The sequence below is a fragment of the Acipenser ruthenus genome, chromosome 20, assembly GCF_902713425.1.
Source record: "Acipenser ruthenus chromosome 20, fAciRut3.2 maternal haplotype, whole genome shotgun sequence".
Classification (NCBI taxonomy): domain Eukaryota; kingdom Metazoa; phylum Chordata; class Actinopteri; order Acipenseriformes; family Acipenseridae; genus Acipenser; species Acipenser ruthenus.
This window is the reverse complement of record NC_081208.1, coordinates 4,413,481-4,431,127: the sequence shown is the minus strand read 5'-3', so window position 1 is coordinate 4,431,127 and position 17,647 is coordinate 4,413,481. Positions and strand designations below refer to the sequence as shown.

Genomic DNA, 17,647 nt, shown 5'->3' with positions numbered 1-17,647 from the left:
AACCTGCAGTGGTTCACAGTCCAACCTGATCCCCGCAGAGCTGCCGACAGGAAGCACAAATGGAAATTTAACACCACCAGACTGGGCGGCCCACATCCCCTTGCTTCTCCCATTATTGATACTTTGGTTCCCTACACTACATAAATAATCGACGGGCAATTACCCAGCCTCTCCCGCTGCATTTATTCTGTTCAGGAGGTGTACGGGAGAGAGAACTCAGAGCGCCTGACACACACTTAATACAGGGGGCTGGTTGTCAACATTGCCTGAAGCACTGGTGTGATAGTGTCTTATAAATACAGCTGGACGAGATGAAATTAAACAGGAATCCAGAGTGGAGAGGCGAACTGGCACATCCGATTAACTGAAAGGGTTTTTTTGTTGTTTGTTTCAGCCATTTATATGTATATAATAATACATATTTAACCTACAGTATGTAACATTGATTATATGTATAGAATTCCACTTGCACAAGAATAATTCAAAATTAGGGATTGCGTTGTTTTTTTTGCACAAACATGCTGAAATCTAAACTTTTAAAAGAGCTTTTTAACATTCCTTTTTTATTTTTAGTAGATGATTTGACTGGGATGCATTTGGCAGTACTGTGTTAAAACAGCCACATTATACAACATGGCATAAGAAAGAAAGATTAGATATACTGTATATAGAATGAGAGGTATTAGCTGTAAGGAATTAGCCATAAGAAATTATACATGCATCTGATCCAGTAAGCCTATGCATGAAATGCAAAAGCCAGTTATATAGTACAGGGTCTCACAATACTGAAGACTGCATCCCAGAATACAAGTCCTAATACATGTAGATGGTGTTAGATCTTAAATGCAATATGACAAGGGCAGTTTTGCATTGTGTTTGAGATCAAAAAATAATAAAATAAAAAACCTCGCTCAGAGATCTGGAAAACTTGAATCAGGACACGAGGATGACAAATAAGGCAACATCTGGAAAAGCAACGTGTGAAGCGGTACCGTTCGGAGAAGTGTGCGTCGCGGTGCTGGGGCAGACCCTGCTTTCTCCTCTGGCTGGATGAGTTGGTGCCCGAAGGGAGATGAGCTTCCATGGCATTGGTGTTCCTTACTGCTGCTTCCTGACGGGCTCGCAACATGTCTAGAAGAGAGAGAAGTGGAATTTCAGTTCACTGCCTTGTATGTCAACTGCATTCAGAATGCATGGATATACCATCAAGGGCAATTTTCACTGCTACCTCCCAAACCACAGCCCCACCAAGTTTTTAATTTATACAATATTCCCAGCCTTCACTCCATGCCAAGTTTGCCCTAAATCCAAAACGACATGAGCAGTTCTGGTGGCGAATGAATTTACTGCGCAGTTTGGAGGACTTGTTTGTCCAAGCTGTAAACCCAGACCTCACACCTTTGTGTTGGTTTTATTGGAAGTACTGTGCGTATAACCCACTTCCCCACCTTCATGCAGTGTTGAACAGAACGTTTGAACCTGGGTTAAATGTCAATTCTGTTTAATTGAGTCATTTTTGTAATCAACATTGATTTTTCAAAAGAAGATTGCAGGGGTTTTCCACACCTACTGCTTAATGCAGAGGTGCACACTAAGAACACGCTGAATGCGTGAAACCCAGTTCTTGTTAATTGAAGCATTAAACAGTTGCACGCCAAGAAGGCAACAATCAAACTGCTTTTCCTGAGTATTCTGAAGTACTAGTTCTTAGTACTATGAATTCGGAGCACTGCAAGACAGCAGAATAATAAAAGCTTTATTTAAATAATATAACAGTAATTATGAACCTCCAAGCCAAAGCACCACAAGAAAGGGCCTATATCTGCAAATTCCCTCTGTCGGGTATTATTATAAATCCCTGCATCAGGGAGCGCAAATGAAAAAAGAGATTTCAGAAAATAAAAAGCCGGACAGGTTAAAAGGGAGTTTTAGAAGATGCGCGCTTATGTTTCAATGAAGTTTACAAGCTGAAAAGTCGTTTCCATTTTTTAAGATCTATAATCTAAATCGACTTACTTGTCTACTGGTGAAGAGGAGCCTGGGTATGAAGCACTGTTAGATAATTATCCACTTAGCCTTGCACAGAGAGGAAGTTGTGCAACTAATAAAAAGGGTGTTAAATAGAAAAGCCTCCCTGTTCTGTATTATTGTTTTTTTTAATTTGGTAAATCTCACAGGCACTCCAGAGTGTCCACACCACACATATAAAAAGACAAGCGAATTAGCTCCAGCAGCACACAAATATCAATGCACAGAATCACAGATATTGATCTGTTTATTTCAACAACGGCAGAGGATGGCTAGCACACCAATAACCTCTCCAGTACCTTGCACAGCACACACAATCCGCAATACATAAAATCGAGGAAGAAAATCAGCCACATATATTGGATGCCTATATATTATCACTACCCTGCTGATAGATACATTCCATACCCTACAGAATATATAACAGTATATACCCTGTTCACTAAGTTGCTATTTTAAAAAGGTGTTCGCTAGCTTCAAAATAAAATTCAATTAAAAACAAAAGCATTGCCCCCCTTGGTTCGCGCCTTGCTGGTGGCAGCTTTAGCGATTTCTATTATTCTCTTTAATCTGTAGTAGTGACTCATTTGGGCTACCCGGAGCTATGCCTTGCAAAAGCAAAAAGGGCAACCTTAAAAGAGCTGCTCCGCCTCCACAGTGAGCAAAACTGTACAGTCAGCTCCCCTCTCCAACTTACTCTCGCATTAACCCGTGCTGTACAGCTTCAGAGTCCAAAAAGCAACACAAATATATCAAGAAAACCCATGCCATATCTATGAAGTCTGTTTCCTAAGTTTGGGGCTTTTAAAATCCAGAAATGGATATAAATATGGTATAAATATTGTGCTGTTTTTGTATCTATGTTGACGGTTCTTGCCTGTAAGAAAGGTAAAACGCAGCGACTTGAAAGAGCCCTCCTTTCCCTTTCTGCATTTCTTTTGACAACTGGAGCTCTTTGTTTCTGCCACTAAGCTGTGCGCCGGCTGCCGTACCTGCATATGAAAAGCCACTGGACTTCTAAGCTTCCATTTCTTCACAACGTTGTGAAGGGTTTTTGGTTCTGGCTCCTGCATTCCAAAACCCTATGCTCATCCTCTTTGTCATGTCTTTTTCTTCATCCGTTTTAACCAGCATTACTGAGGAATTTATCCCATAATCTCTGGTTTCCCTGAACACGAAAACATACATCTGCACAGCGTTTTCGGTATGGAAATTGAACATGTTTGTGTGTGCAGCACTGCCGTCACTCGTTCCATCTACACATGCCAACTTGGAACACATCAAAATCTGAACAAAAAAAATATCATTATAGGAGTATAGGGACAATATTAAACATTGTTAACCCGTGATTAGTATACTCTCTCTATTTCTGTATCTGTAGGACTCTCATGTCTATCTTTTTTAAACAATGGAATAGTTGACAGACTAACCAGTGGTGCTTATAAAGCAAGCAAGAGTAATATATATACGTGTTACAGGTGCCCGCTTGTTCATGGTAATTTCCAATGTGAATATTGTTTTTGTTGCCTGAAACTTAAGGGAACGCGCTCTGGTAAGTAACCTACTTACTGTTTTCACCCAGGCCTCCCTCCCCCGGGAGGAGACCCACGAGGTCTGTGCTGCAGGTGCTCTCCTCATTGTAACCACAGAGAGAGATTCCCCTCCCCCATGGCGTGCCGCTATTCCTGTAAGCCCAGGTGCTGCTTCGCCACAGGTTTTACTTTCTGCCTCAGCGTCTCGCCGGTAGAATCAAGCGCTGGGCTCATTCTCACAGGGGATTCGGCTACACTAAACCCGTGGGACCTCCCTGCCTTCACACAACACTGTTTTTCCCTTTCAACCTGCATCCAGGGGCCCTCAGTACTAGCACCACAGAGGAGCGTACTGCACACTGCACTGCAGAACAACTCTTCCCATCACAGGCCTTTCAATTCAGGGCCTGAGCTTCAAAAAGCATGAAAGGATGCTCTGTGGGGACCCGCAATGGAAAACTTGTGCTGCAGAGCCTGCTGTTCTCTGAGAGCCTGGGGTACTGTGGTCAGCCCTTGTAGTCATGCATTATGTCTTGTGCTGTCAGGAACCCTTCAGAATCAGATCCTGTACTTTAGCCAATAATTACATGTATTTTCACTATATGTTGCTTACTTTTGTATATACTCAAAGGTATTTTTATGCATAGAATTACAAGGTTATGAGAATGTGCATTTGAACCTGCAACTATAACTTAGTGTGGAGAAGTGGTTAGGGCTCCGGACTCTTGACCAGAGGGTCGTGGGTTCAATCCCAGGTGGATGACACTGCTGCTGTACCCTTGAGCAAGGTACTTTACCTAGATTGCTCCAGTAAAAACCCAAACTGTACAAATGGGTAATTGTATGTAAAAATAATGTGTACAAAATAATGTAATTGAATGTAAAAATAATGTGATATCTTGTAACAATTGTAAGTCGCCCTGGATAAGGGCGTCTGCTAAGAAATAAATAATAATAATAATAATAATAATAATAATAATAATAATAATAATAATAATAATTTAAAAAATATAAAAAAAGAGAGCTGAAGTTGGAAGATTACTCAATTGGAAGATTACTCAATTACTGGTCGGGTCAAAAACCATTTCAGTGTCCTGTAATTTCCTCTCCAGTGCAGCACAGTCTTATCTATACTGATCTGTCTCTCTTTTTTTCCCCCTCTGGTCTTACAGTAATAAAATAACAAATACAAATTACGACACAGATTTCTACTTGTGGCTGCTGCCTGTCGTGGAGATTCTCTGTTGACGTGACCACTGGAATTAATTTAACTTTCAACATGTAAAAAAGAAAGAAAGAAAGAAAGAAAGAAAGAAAGAAAGAAAAGAAAAGACAGACGGACAGCCGCCAGATCAAGATTACCCTGACTTAAATCACAATCCCAGGTGGTTTAAGGAGCAGGTACTGTACACGTGAGAGTTGGGACAACACTGCGGCACCCTGCTCAGATCCCTATCTGTTTAAATGCCGTCAAGCTCTGCTCTGCATGCTGGGACAAGGCGGCAGGAAGTGAAAAAATAAACTCCTGCAGTGTTATCACAAGTGAGGTTGCTAAAACAAAGAGCAAGATACTAAAATCGGTAAATGCAGATTCAGGCAAAGTTCTGCTTTGATCCATTCAAAAACACCTTGCGTTTAAATGCTTAACTGCACGCAACGTTTTCTGCGTCAAGAGCGAGGGAGACATAACCAACTGTGTATTACATGCCTTACACTTTCAAAACAAAACAAAGCTCATGCGACTGGTTCCACGGAAACACAGCCTGAAGGATAAGGTGGGCTTTTTAAAATAAAGGGTCCACTGTTCAGCAGACCTGAATGCTCATAAATCTCCTCGTTGCTAGGTCTAACATCTTTAAAATCAATGTGTTTATGATCAAATTGGTCTCAGTAAATTTGCCAAGTGTTTTTGTTTAGTCTTCTGTCAGAGAGGGGAGCAATTGATATTTTTTTTCCCCGAAGCGTCAGCTTCAGCCAAGGCTCAGCAAAGCCCGGAGTGGCACCTCCCTCTCAGCACAGGCGCAAAGTCTGCTCCGCAGGCTCAGCTAGCCGCTCTGAAGTTTCTTTCGCAACATGAATAATCTGCATTCAGCTTCCCCAAGGCAGGGCTGGAGGAGCACCTGCCAAAACAAACCAGCTGAAAGAGTTTGAGCCGGAATGCAGGTGCGCTCTGAAGGGGCTGCATGCAAACACAGCACAACACAAGGATGCAGAGAGGAAGGAGAGAGGGAGGGAGAGAGGGAGGGAGGGAGGGAGAGAGAGGAGACTAGTGCAACTAGACAGGGCTTTATTTTTTTCACATGAGCAATTTTGTATCCAGTATTTCAGCGTTATTCAAAAGGCCATGCAATAGTTTCCAAATATAATTCCAAATCAAGAGTATGATTTGTGTTAAGCAATTAAGGTTTTTCAAATTAATATCAAGAGATATCTTAATGGAAGTTGGATTGATTACAGGGATTGAATGCACAAGGCAGTAAAAGTAACATCTATATTGCTTTAAAAAAAGGGGGAGGCGAAGGTTTTCAGCTCAAATAATGTGGTGCTAATGTTTCTGGAATCTTGCAGAGGCTGAATTTGTATTTTATTGTAATTTCCAGGCCCCCCGTATTAATAAATTAATGATATGAAGAGAGAGGGGGGGCACGGCTCTACTTGGAGTTGTCATGGCATCAGTAATTTAGAAGACTGGCTTGCAGCCAATTAGAGAGGCTCCATCGATCCTTCACCAGCATAAACCCCAGATGGGTCTGTTATTTACAACGCTGCACTCTGACAGTAGGAAATCACACTGATTGACATTTTGACATTGGGTAGGACGGCTCCAGGAATAGAAATGGGTAATAAGCTTTAAAACACATTTTCACTGGGTGGCATCGTCAGGACTAATGGACAGAGAGAGCCTCATCTATTAGCTGCAAGAATGAACAAATACAGTCACAATCACCCTTCAGCACTGCGCAGGCTTAACCCTTTTAAACAGGACCATCGGCACACATCAAACACCACCCTGACTGCAGCAATGCGCACCACACTGAGCCCCCACGAGGAACCTGTGCGTCACAAACAGCTCCCAGCAAACCCGCTAACGCACAGGATTCCTCTTCAGAAAGGACAGGCGGTGCAGGAACCTCTCGCATCGCTCTTTCACATGCTTTAATAAGCTGTTATAAAGCATTGTTATGCCCTGCACTTCCCTAACGCAAGCGTTTGCTTTTCTGCAGACTCTGTTTTTATTACTCTATATATTATTGTGTGGTTTTTTTTGGCCACATTTACACATAAAAAAGGGGTGTTTCCTTGTAAAGAAGCCAGATAGAGTCATTAATAAATCACAAAGCAAAATACTGTGCGTGTCCATTCTCAGGGCTCTTCCTGCTAACTGGTAGGAAATGGTTTGGTTTTTTTTTCCTGTTAATTAAAAAGTCCCATACAGACGTCAATTATACTTAATTACAGCATAATTGTTTACTGACATTACAATTACAGTGTTCAATTACAGTTACAATTAGAACTACAAATATACTAAAAAGTATGGCTAGTAAATGCATAATTGAACTATAATTCATCAATTACATGTGTGTCAAGGTCTTCTACTAGAATTCTATTGCAATTGTATTGAATTACGAATTGCACAGTTGCGATTGTAAGTGAGCCCGGGCGTGGTCCCTTACCTGCATGGCTGGAGACGCCCATGCTGTTTGCCAGCTGGTACAAGCGCTGCTGCTGCTCCTCGTAGGAGCCGTGTTCGTTCAACGCAGACATCATCCGTCTGTAGTGTTCCTCAGGGGTCATCTGAAACGCCAGCTCCTCAATCACAGGAGTGTGGGAGATTTCTGGGGAGGGGGGAGCTTATTTTACAGTCTAAATAAAAGTCACGTCAAGTTTAAAAACATGAACAGGTAAACATTTACAGGATTTTTTTTTTTTTTTAGATTATGAGAATGCAAGACCGTTATTTTTTTTATGCTCATAGGTATATGCGCGTGTGTGTGTGTTTTCTTTTTTTAATCCATACTCATTTCTGCTTTCTTGCTTTAGGTAAGCTTAAAGTATCTAGAAAAAGAAAAATCGATCAAAACAAAATCTGTGGTTTTGTGTGCACGTTGCAGCGCACCATGTGTATGCTGATGAAAGTTAATTAATAGAGCACGTGGGCAGTCGTGTCTTGCAAGGAGATAGCCGAACTTCTGCACTTTTATCTTTTCTATTTTTTATTTTCCTCATGCAAATCAGTGGTATTGCACAGAAGTGACTAGCAGGAGGAGCAACAGCAGTAAATCACCAGGGATTTTACCGGCAGGGTTATTTTTAGCATCGTCGTTTAAACCCGACACACGTCGCTGGCTGAAAGGAGAACAGCGCTCACCTTCTCCGCTTACTTTTAAACACGTCTAAATCTGGCAGCCGGGCAGATTGAGCAGATTTCAGGTGTGTGCGAGAGCCACGGGGCGCCGAAAAAAAGGTTGGATTCCACGTTAAAGACAGAAGATTTTGCTCAGCTCAGCCGGCGATAATTCCAGCTCACTGCAGCTTTTCTGTCTGCTTTTGTCATACCAGGGCCTGATCCTACTAAATCTCTCTGTCAACCAGGTGTGACGGAAGATGCGCTTGATATAGTCTAAACTCAGACAGCAGCATCTGCCTGTCTCCCCTCCTGCCTCCTTCACTCAGACAAGGGTTTCTTCAGAACTCTAGGACTATTAAAAAGCTGTATGCTTTATAATCTGCTCTAGTCCTTCAGATTTAGAGAGCGCAAACTTATGTCAAAAACACATTGCACAAATTTAAATGAAACTAATAATAATAATAATAATAATAATAATAACAATAATAGCACTCCCTTGTTTCCATAGTTCTCAAATTCTGTTAATCATGTTGAGTGAATTGTACAGCTAGTATACTTTAGCATGCAAGGACCGCTCACTAATTCACTCAATATTTCACAATTTATTTAATGTGTAAAGCAGGTAGAGAAAAATTGAAGGAGTGCACTTATTAAAATCAAATACATTTATCCCAGGGCTGTTGTAATTTACTTCAGGCTGGTTATCCTAAAACAATATAAAAAACACAGGGAACAGAACACACACAGTATGCGTCCTCCTTTCTGCCTGTGTCTTTATTAACGTATTGCCTATGAGGAAGGGTTTCAAACCTCAGTATAAACTTGTATATTAAAAGTATTGTTAGTTAAGCCAATGTGCTTTACATTATCCCTGAACCTTTTATTTAAGGTTAAACATTTTCTCTACCTTACCTTTTGTATCCACTATAAATCAAGCCATTGCACACACAGGTGTATAGGTATTATTTGCAAGCCAGCATCTCATGCATCTGTCCTAGCAGTTCATTTATATATCAGTCTATACATTGTTTTTCCTCATATGTAGTGTAAAATACCAGCGCAAACATTTGATTCATCACCCCACCCCCTCCCAGCCTCTCCCACACGCACTTTCCAATCAATGCTTTTAAAATTTGTATCATCTATTATTTATAGCGCTAAATACTAAGAATCATCATTCATTTATAAGCGTCGCTGTTAAAATCATTCTGGGGGTTGAACTTACAGCGTTGCCCTTTTTTTATGCTGTCTTTCAATGAGGTGTGTGAAGGGGATTGGATATTGTTTTTCAGACAACCAACAAAACAGGCCATAACGCACTCAGCATCAAAATAACTGAAAAGCACTCATCAGTTGTTAAGACAACAAAAGGCTTGATTTACACGATCTGTCGCGCTGGGGTCTTAATCATCTCTAAGCTGAAATCTGGTGGCCAGTTCGCTGGTTCAATTAAATCTGACTCCAACTTCAGATGCTCAGACTTAAATCCCTTGTCAGACAAACTGGCAAATCTTGTGATGGCTTAACATCTTACAAACAACTTTTCAGACTGAGAAGTGATAATGCCATCTACAAATTAGTAATGGATTCAGTGCATTGATGTACTGTATCCAACATGAATTTAAAAAAAGATTTAAATCTGACTGGATAGTAACCGTTGGTGTAACTGGTTTTTATCTTCATTCTTTGAGAAAGTTTCTTTTACTATAAACTGGAATATATTTCCCAGAGTTGTTGTATGTTGCCAGACAAGTGAAAATTAGCGAAGGAGCAGAACAAATTTCAGCCAGTTTCTGGTTTAAATTGTGACCCAGGCTAACGCTACAGCTTGGAGTGTAGAGACAAAAACAGCAGTTTTTAATTAACAGACAATATCAGTGTGGCAGTGTGACTCTGCACTACAATAGATGTATTTGACTGTCCATTTCAACACAAACAAACAAGAATAATTCCTGGTGAAAATGAATTATTGTAACAGCAGCGCATTCTGAGGCGTGGCAGCCATGTTGATGACCTCACTTCCCATGCTGATGACCTCACTTCTTAATTGAGGGAAGTGGTGCCTGCCAGACTGACCTGGGGCAGCGTCATTAAAATGAATGTCAGTACTGGGGCACCGCAAAGCTGTTTCTAATCCGTTTATAATGGATAGGTCCTTCTTAAAATAAACTGTAGAAATTATATTAAGTGATGAAGTGCAAGATACTTTTTTTCTATAGTATATTTAAAATGTATAAAATTATTAACCATATTATTATTATTATTATTATTATTATTATTATTATTGGTATTATTATTAGTATTATATAAATATCATAATAAAAATCATAACGTGCAAAATATTAAACTGTAGTCAAATGAGAGCACACATTAATTGTAATGTGTTTTTTATCACCTAAAAATATATATATATATAAAAAAAACATGTCAATATAATAGTGTTAAAACAGCTTTCCATGCACAGAGCCTAAATAAAACTGGTCTCAACCATCCAGCAGCAACCTCTCTCCAGAATACTGAACCAAAATATGTTATTGCAGATCTCTCTCTGCCACCCCAATACACAGACTTCAAATGCTCTAGAAATTGCATTAACTTGGAGATCGAGCTGGGAACAGTCCTGTACTGCCTCTCCCCAGTTCCACGTGAATCCCGTGGCTCGTGGAACTCAAACACTCACAGTCACATTCGTTTCCGTTTAATTACTTCCTCCGGCAAGCAAGCCCCACCCACTCTGTGCAGGCTCGGGGTGCTTCATCACACAATGATGAGCAATGCAGGAGGCTGCCTCTGCATCACCACTCAGTAGTCAATTTAGCACCATTAGCAGGCTAATTAGGATCAAAATCCACTCCGCCCCCACCCCCTTAAACGAACATCATCCTTAAAAAAAAAAAAAAAAGGCTGTGCATATTTAGGAGACACACAAACACATCACACACAGACGCACACACACACACACACACACACACACACACACTTACCTTTGGGAGACACGCTTCTTGATTTCTTGTTTTCTGAAGGACACTTGCTGCTGCTGTTAGGTGAATATACTCTTCTCTTGCCTAGGATTTCATCTAGAAAAGGAAGGAATTACTATTACTCTGGATTCAGTTCCAGCGCTCTTTTCAGTGTTTAGTAAGAATTTTGACAAGCGCACCATTAAAACACCACCAAAATGGTAACTGGAAACTAAAAACATCAAATCATTTTGCTTAGCTTTGTTTTTCAGCTACTCCTACAAGTACTGCAGCTTCAAATGGTCTAACAGTTTATAAAAAGAGAATGGAAAAAGAAAATAACCCTTTCCTGAATTCTTACACAATTTGAGGCTGCAGTTCACTTCCTATTGAGTTTCCTCCTCATATGCTCCACTACCTGTTTGTTTTTTTTGCTTGTGGTTCTTGTTCTAAAGCTAAAGCCCCTTGTGAATCTCTTTTATCAAGTCCTCCCTTTTCTTTCTCTCAAAGCCCTGAGGTCCTCTGCAATTCCCCTCCCATTGGAGTATATGGAAATGCAGAAGCCTTGCATTAACACTGCACTCCGCACCAACACCAAATGTCTAGTGTACAATTACAGCATCCCGCTGAACAGATTTAAAATCAATACCCCCCTAATAACACTGTGGAAACTGAAAGCATGATGCTGCATATGAGCAGGAAGGAAGAGACCGTTTGTCATTGTACTCAACTAACCCCGGGGTTATTAAAGACACAGACTCCTCCCATTTTTATTCTGTATCAAAATATTCAAAACCAGCAACCTTAAAACGACGGTTCTCTAAAGAACAAAAAAGCCACGGAGACGGATGCACGTACGATTTGCCACTTTCAAACTGGATACTGCCACAGCAGTTGCCGTACACGCAGTATCTTTAACTGACATCTGCATTTTGACTGAGCATTCAGGAATAAACTGCTGTTTACAGCAGATACACAAAAGGAGAAGCAGCACCAGCACAGGAAACCAGCCCCCTTGTGCAGGCTGCTACCTCAATGAATAGGAAATGATTATTTTGAACCCGAAGATAGCCGCCTGACATCTCTCTTTTTACCATGTAGAGGCGGGTGACACAACATGCACTTTGTGGTGTGCAGCATATAGTTTGCCTTGTAGTAAGTACAATACAGAACCTTTACCTGTGCCAATCTTCTCTGCAGTATGCATGCATGCTGCTCTAATGAAAGACATCTCGTCTGATAGTTTTCCAACATGAAACACTCTGCAAAGTGCAGTGTCCACCCATCAATGTATTGCAATAAGTGCATAAAGAAATTCTATAGCCACAGCGCTATACTGTACAGCTATTGAGTGAGCCAGGCAGCAAGGGGAGGCTTGCTAACGATCTCTTTTGATGTAATCACAAGGGGAAACTATTATTCCCATTTGAGGCACAGGCCAGTGTGAAAGCTTTTCCAATGTGCCTAGATTGCCTCTTACCTACGCTGAAGGGCTGGAAAAAAAAAAAAAAAAAGTGTGACTGATCATTTAGTTCCCCCATTCAATAAGCAATGGAAATGAGAGATGGCTGCAAAATCCTCAGCCTTGTGATTCCTTTGTCACATTGCTGTCGCCTCCGTGTTTCAGTGAGTGAAGTGCACGTTGGCTGCTGCTGAACAAGAGAGCAGAAAGGAATTTTGATCAGCCACACATTGATCAGAAGCAAGCTCTGTATTCTTAAACTTCTCCAAATCGTGTAAGACCATTTAGGTAGAAAACACAGGACCAGTGCAGTTACTCCAAGATGCTCCTCTAACCTAAAGGGGATGGAAGTAAGTTCTGACCTCCCCTTCTGATTTTTGGCTCAGGAAAAAAACTCACTTCAAAAAAATGAAAAGAGGAAGTCATTATTCTACAGGAGAATTTGCGCTACTGCTGAAATCACTGAAACAGTTTTATTAAACTTCAAAATTAAAAGTTCCTATCGGTAATATAAACTCCTTTAAAAACACTGGGAAATTAAAACTACCCTACCCTCCAGGAACACACACAATAACGGTGACGATATTCATGGTGTATTTCACCTATTGTTATTTGTACCTACATAACATATGCTTATTTAATGTATTCACATCCTACAATGCTTACTCATGCTGTTATTTTCCATGGAAGAGCCATTGGGGCATTACATGTCGCACCTACATCTGCATCTTTAAAGTGATAAAACAAAAAAACACAATACTTTCTATACAGTGAAAAGCATAAGAATGAAAGCTGATCAACACCACGTGCTTTACATGCACATAAACACAGGCAAAAACACAGCTGCAAACCCCTAACCCTTACGCAATGCACCCCCAAACCCAACACCTGACATGGGGTTCCTCTGAAGACCAAAAGGACTCTGAACAATGCTCTCCAAAATAGAAACACTGCAATTTTTCAATATAGTGCTATCACCTGGATTTGGACGGGATCTCAATCTGCAAAAGTATTTCTGACATGCATCTTAAGTGTGTCGTGTGTTTTTGTATTACTCTTCCAAGATGGCTTTTCCATATTGTCACATTTAGATTGTAATGATTCTTATTCCCACCCCTCGTAAATTAGAGTGTCTGAACCAATGTAAACTTGGTTCTGCCAGTACTCCTTAAAGAAGAGACACCTCCCAAATCTCCTGGTCCCAGATTCTTTGGAGTGGTTCTTTGGTACAGAACCTCAGTAGGGCTGTATATTACCCAGATGGCAGTAAAGCCAATAAACGTAGACAGTGATGCCCAGAATCAAAAGCCTTTAGAGATTCCCCTATCCCGCTCCATGGAATATCTGCCGAAGTGTCAGAGATTTCCAGCCTGAAAGCTTTTAATACCTATTAAATGTTGCTTCTTAAAGGGCAGATGCTTTGTTTTATGCGAAACAAGTGCTTGTTATAAACAGTTTCAACTGTAAAACACATATTGCATGTGTACATCAAATACAGCTAAGTGAAGGCAGCTCAGTTGTTGGGGAAAAGTATAGTTGCCAAAAAGGAACCTTGCACTCTTGTGGTCCGAATGTATTATTGTGTAATTATATATATATATATATATATATATATAGCCACTTAAAAGACCTTGAGTAATACACTGGAATACTCCGATAAGCTCCAAAGGTTTTTGCTGATCTTCCTTTAAACCCATTCAGCTTTTCCTGCTCATTCCACAGTAAAACAATCTGGGGCTCAAGCCTAATTTTGCCCCACCGGGATCTAACCCTTAAAACCATTTAAAGACAGGCTGCACTCATTCTAAAACGCCGAGGGTAAAGAGAAAAAAATAAAATAAAAAAACAGCCGAGCAACAGTGCTGCTCCTTCTTCTTCCCCAGCCAGTGACAGCTTTGACAGCCAGACTCCTTAATTCCCTTTTCTTATTCCCTTAATCTGTCATCTTTATCAGGCTGGGGGAGTGCCAGGCAGCGTGCAGGAGCCCCGGCCCCGATCAATCCCCACATTACAGCTGACAGAATGGTGCTAATAACTTATTGATCTCATGTTTGCAGGGCCCTGCTGAGGCTGAAAGGCTCCCATTGATTGGCTGCAGGAAGAGATAGAGAGAGAGAGAGAGAGAGAGAGAGAGAGAGAGAGAGAGAGAGAGAGAGAGGCCTCCTCTGGGACAGGCCACAGTCTGGAAACGGTCTCCTCCGAGAAGGACTTGGAGAGGGCTAAGTAAACACAAGACAGCGGCAGCGCTCGCTAAATAGAGAATGTCAGGGTCAAAACACACACGATATACAGTGTACCTGTATTCAAGCAGAGCAACGTTAAGGAACTAAGGTAAGGGAGGTATACAGGGTTCTACAGTGTGCATGTCAACATACATACACCCGTACAGTGCCAGCATGTTCATACACCACGCATGTGGATAAATATATATTTATAATATAAAAGTATTTGCATAAACATATGTATAAAAAGAAGACAAAAAAATGAGGAGCACTAAAGATACCCTTATTTTTTAAATGAGTCATATTCATGCGTCTGCCCTGATAGCAATTTTAAATGAAGGTCTAATTGCCAAAACAGGAGTGAAATTCAGTCAGATCTAGTTTCCTATTCGGATACTGACACGTGACTGATAATATTTCCAAAGAACACTGGAAGAACTCGCCAATAAAATAAAAAAAAAGCCTTTTAAATCTTTAAAAGATATTAAAAACAATAACAAATATCTAAAATAACATTTATGTGTGTCTATTACCATGTTGAATGAATAAATGAATTAATAAATACATAAATAAATAAATAAATAAATAAATAAATAAATAAATAAATAAATAAAGTATCCTCCAACACACTGATAAAGAAAATGAGGTTGCAGTCAACCATTACCATCATCGCTTATGCTTCCTGGCATCCCATGACATCGAGAAGCAATTACCAGTTTGTCGCCTGCGACAGGCAACAGAGAGAGAGAGAGAGAGAGAGAGAGAGAGAGAGAGAGAGAGAGAGAGAGAGAGAGAGAGAGAGAGAGAGAGAGAGACACACACACACACACAGGTGCAGCAGCAGAGCAGCCAATATCCCAGCTGACCTACAAAGGGGTTAATTGACTAGCCCTCCCCCAGGAAGGCGCTATCCATGAAAAACAACACCTTGTGCCGCCCGTGAAAGTCTCCAGCCCTGCCCATAAAGCCGCTGATAAGCCTGCTCTCCAGACAGTCTATCTGTCAGCTCCCAGCCAATCCAATCCCAAAGGCTGCGACTCAGGCAGTTCCAGTCACTTGCTGCAGACGCCTGGGTCGTCTCAAATGTCTTTTCTCTCAAATGTAATTAACGTATATTTCACCATCAGGCCTCTCCTTCCCTTCCCTACTGCTGCTGCTGGGCTGCTCGGTCTCCCATCCTCACATTAACGCTGTCTGCACTGAAGTGCCTGCCTGCTAGACAGGTACTGCTGGCATCCAATTGCTTTTAAAAGGACAAAGCTAATCGATGTCAATTTCATTTATATGCTTGAACAAGGACGGAAGCCCCTTCATACAGTGCAAACAGGCCACCTTGAATACTTATCTCTGTGCTTAATGTTTTGTTTGAACAAAGTTTAATGCCTACATCTCCGTCGATGTCCAGCCCGGCCTCAATATTGACACAATGTTTCCTTCGACAGCCTTGTAATTGCAATGTGCTGTCACGCGCTGCACAGGTGTGTTTGCATTTACTGTATTACACCTTCACAAATAATCAGATTTGCTGCCCTGCTCCATTGAGGGTGCCCTGCTCGCTCATCCCTTTGTGCATCTTTCTCAATTAAGATTAAGAGTTTTCCGCAAGCCCCTCCATTCTCATTGGCAATCCAAGAAAAGCCTTGCAACATTTGTACAGTTTTATAGACTGAATAAGACGATCATCTCTGTTTAAAAATACATTAACGATGAAGTCTTTTATAGCACATCACATCATTAAAATCACAACGTCATAACACTCAACCCATGCTCAATGCAAAAATATTGCTTTGGTTGGGTTTTTTTTTTCTGCAGCATCTATATACCTTCCCTAAGTAGATGCGTACAGAGAAAAGGCATCGCTCCACACACACTCAGAGGAATATCTGAATTACTAAGGTTGCGATCACTGGCTCCAAGGCAGATCGATAGAGCAATTAGATTTTAACACCACATAGCCTTCTGCTTACTTTTCTCATTCCATAAGCAGACACCAAACGAAACCAGGGACCCAGAGAGATGCAATCTTTCAGATACAAGACGCATTATTTTAAAGTGGAAACATTATACTTTCTGCAGGGGAACGAACAAATCGGTGCGTCTTGAATAACCATCATGCTTGTGAAATTAACCCCACGCTTGACAGTATAACATTGGCTCATATTTCTCAAAGAATATCAGTAAACTGTTAGCAGAATTTTCAAAACATCCATTCCGTGTTGCAAGTCACAGACCACTATCACCCCAAATACCTTTAGGGCCTATACTGAAGGGAAAAGTTTGATCCAATTTGTTTCAGAAAAAAAAAAAAACAACATCCTGAAACTTTGCAGGCAGGATAAATAGCAGTTCTGAGTAATTTTCTTGCTAGCATTAAAATCATTTTTTGGCGTAAATACTGAAATGTATGATACTGCAAAATGCAGAAGGGGCTTAAGAGTGCCAAACAGCAGCCATGCTCTCCTAAGAGCACTGGATTCCAGACAGTCTTCCCTTTCCTTTAAAAGTTTGCAGACGCAAATTAAAACACACACAGCAAACAGACCAGTCAGCAAACAGAATTGAAAAACAGCTAAAAAGCAAACAAATCTATACTTAAGAAAAAGGACATACAAATATATAGGAGATTAAAAGCCCGGTGTCCTACCTGCTGGTCCTGAGCCAATATCAATGCGATTCCTTTTGATTTCGCTGCGGGACTGGCTCTCTGGCATAACGAAGTGTCGGCTTTGATGCAGGTTGGAGATGATAGTTGAAAGATCACTGTCACGGCTGTAACGAAACAGAAACATACGGGTAAGAAATTCTAATCTGTGACCACATGATCAATATTGCTTTTTTCCCCCCCTATAAGGTTAGGGCTCCAATAAGCTATCTGTCCTCCTGACAATAGTGTCAGACACTTCGGTACAAAATTATAATCTTTTCGTCCGCCCGGCAACCTAAACTTGCAACAAATACTTAAAAGAACAATATTTCAAAGACATTTTTAAATAATGCATTTTCCGTTGGAAATACTCCCTTAGACACCTTAAGGTAAATCCTTAGAAAGTATAATCAAACTTGGCACACAAACGTTTACTCACAGTAGCAGTGTG

The 17,647-nt window shown here is 40.8% G+C and overlaps 1 protein-coding gene across 4 annotated transcripts in view; it reads right to left on the bottom strand.

Moving 5' to 3' along the window:
* LOC117963666 (sterile alpha motif domain-containing protein 11-like) overlaps positions 1 to 17,647 on the bottom strand; it is a 55,509-nt gene that overhangs the window by 10,236 nt on the left and 27,626 nt on the right. For all 4 annotated transcript variants that reach the window (XM_058993225.1, XM_058993226.1, XM_058993229.1 and 1 more), the window contains exons 4-7: positions 17,197 to 17,321; positions 10,893 to 10,985; positions 7,235 to 7,396; positions 993 to 1,131 (exon numbers count right to left, since the gene is read on the bottom strand). In XM_058993225.1, the coding sequence (XP_058849208.1) occupies positions 993 to 1,131; positions 7,235 to 7,396; positions 10,893 to 10,985; positions 17,197 to 17,321 (519 nt within the window). The remainder of the gene's footprint in view (positions 1 to 992; positions 1,132 to 7,234; positions 7,397 to 10,892; positions 10,986 to 17,196; positions 17,322 to 17,647) is intronic.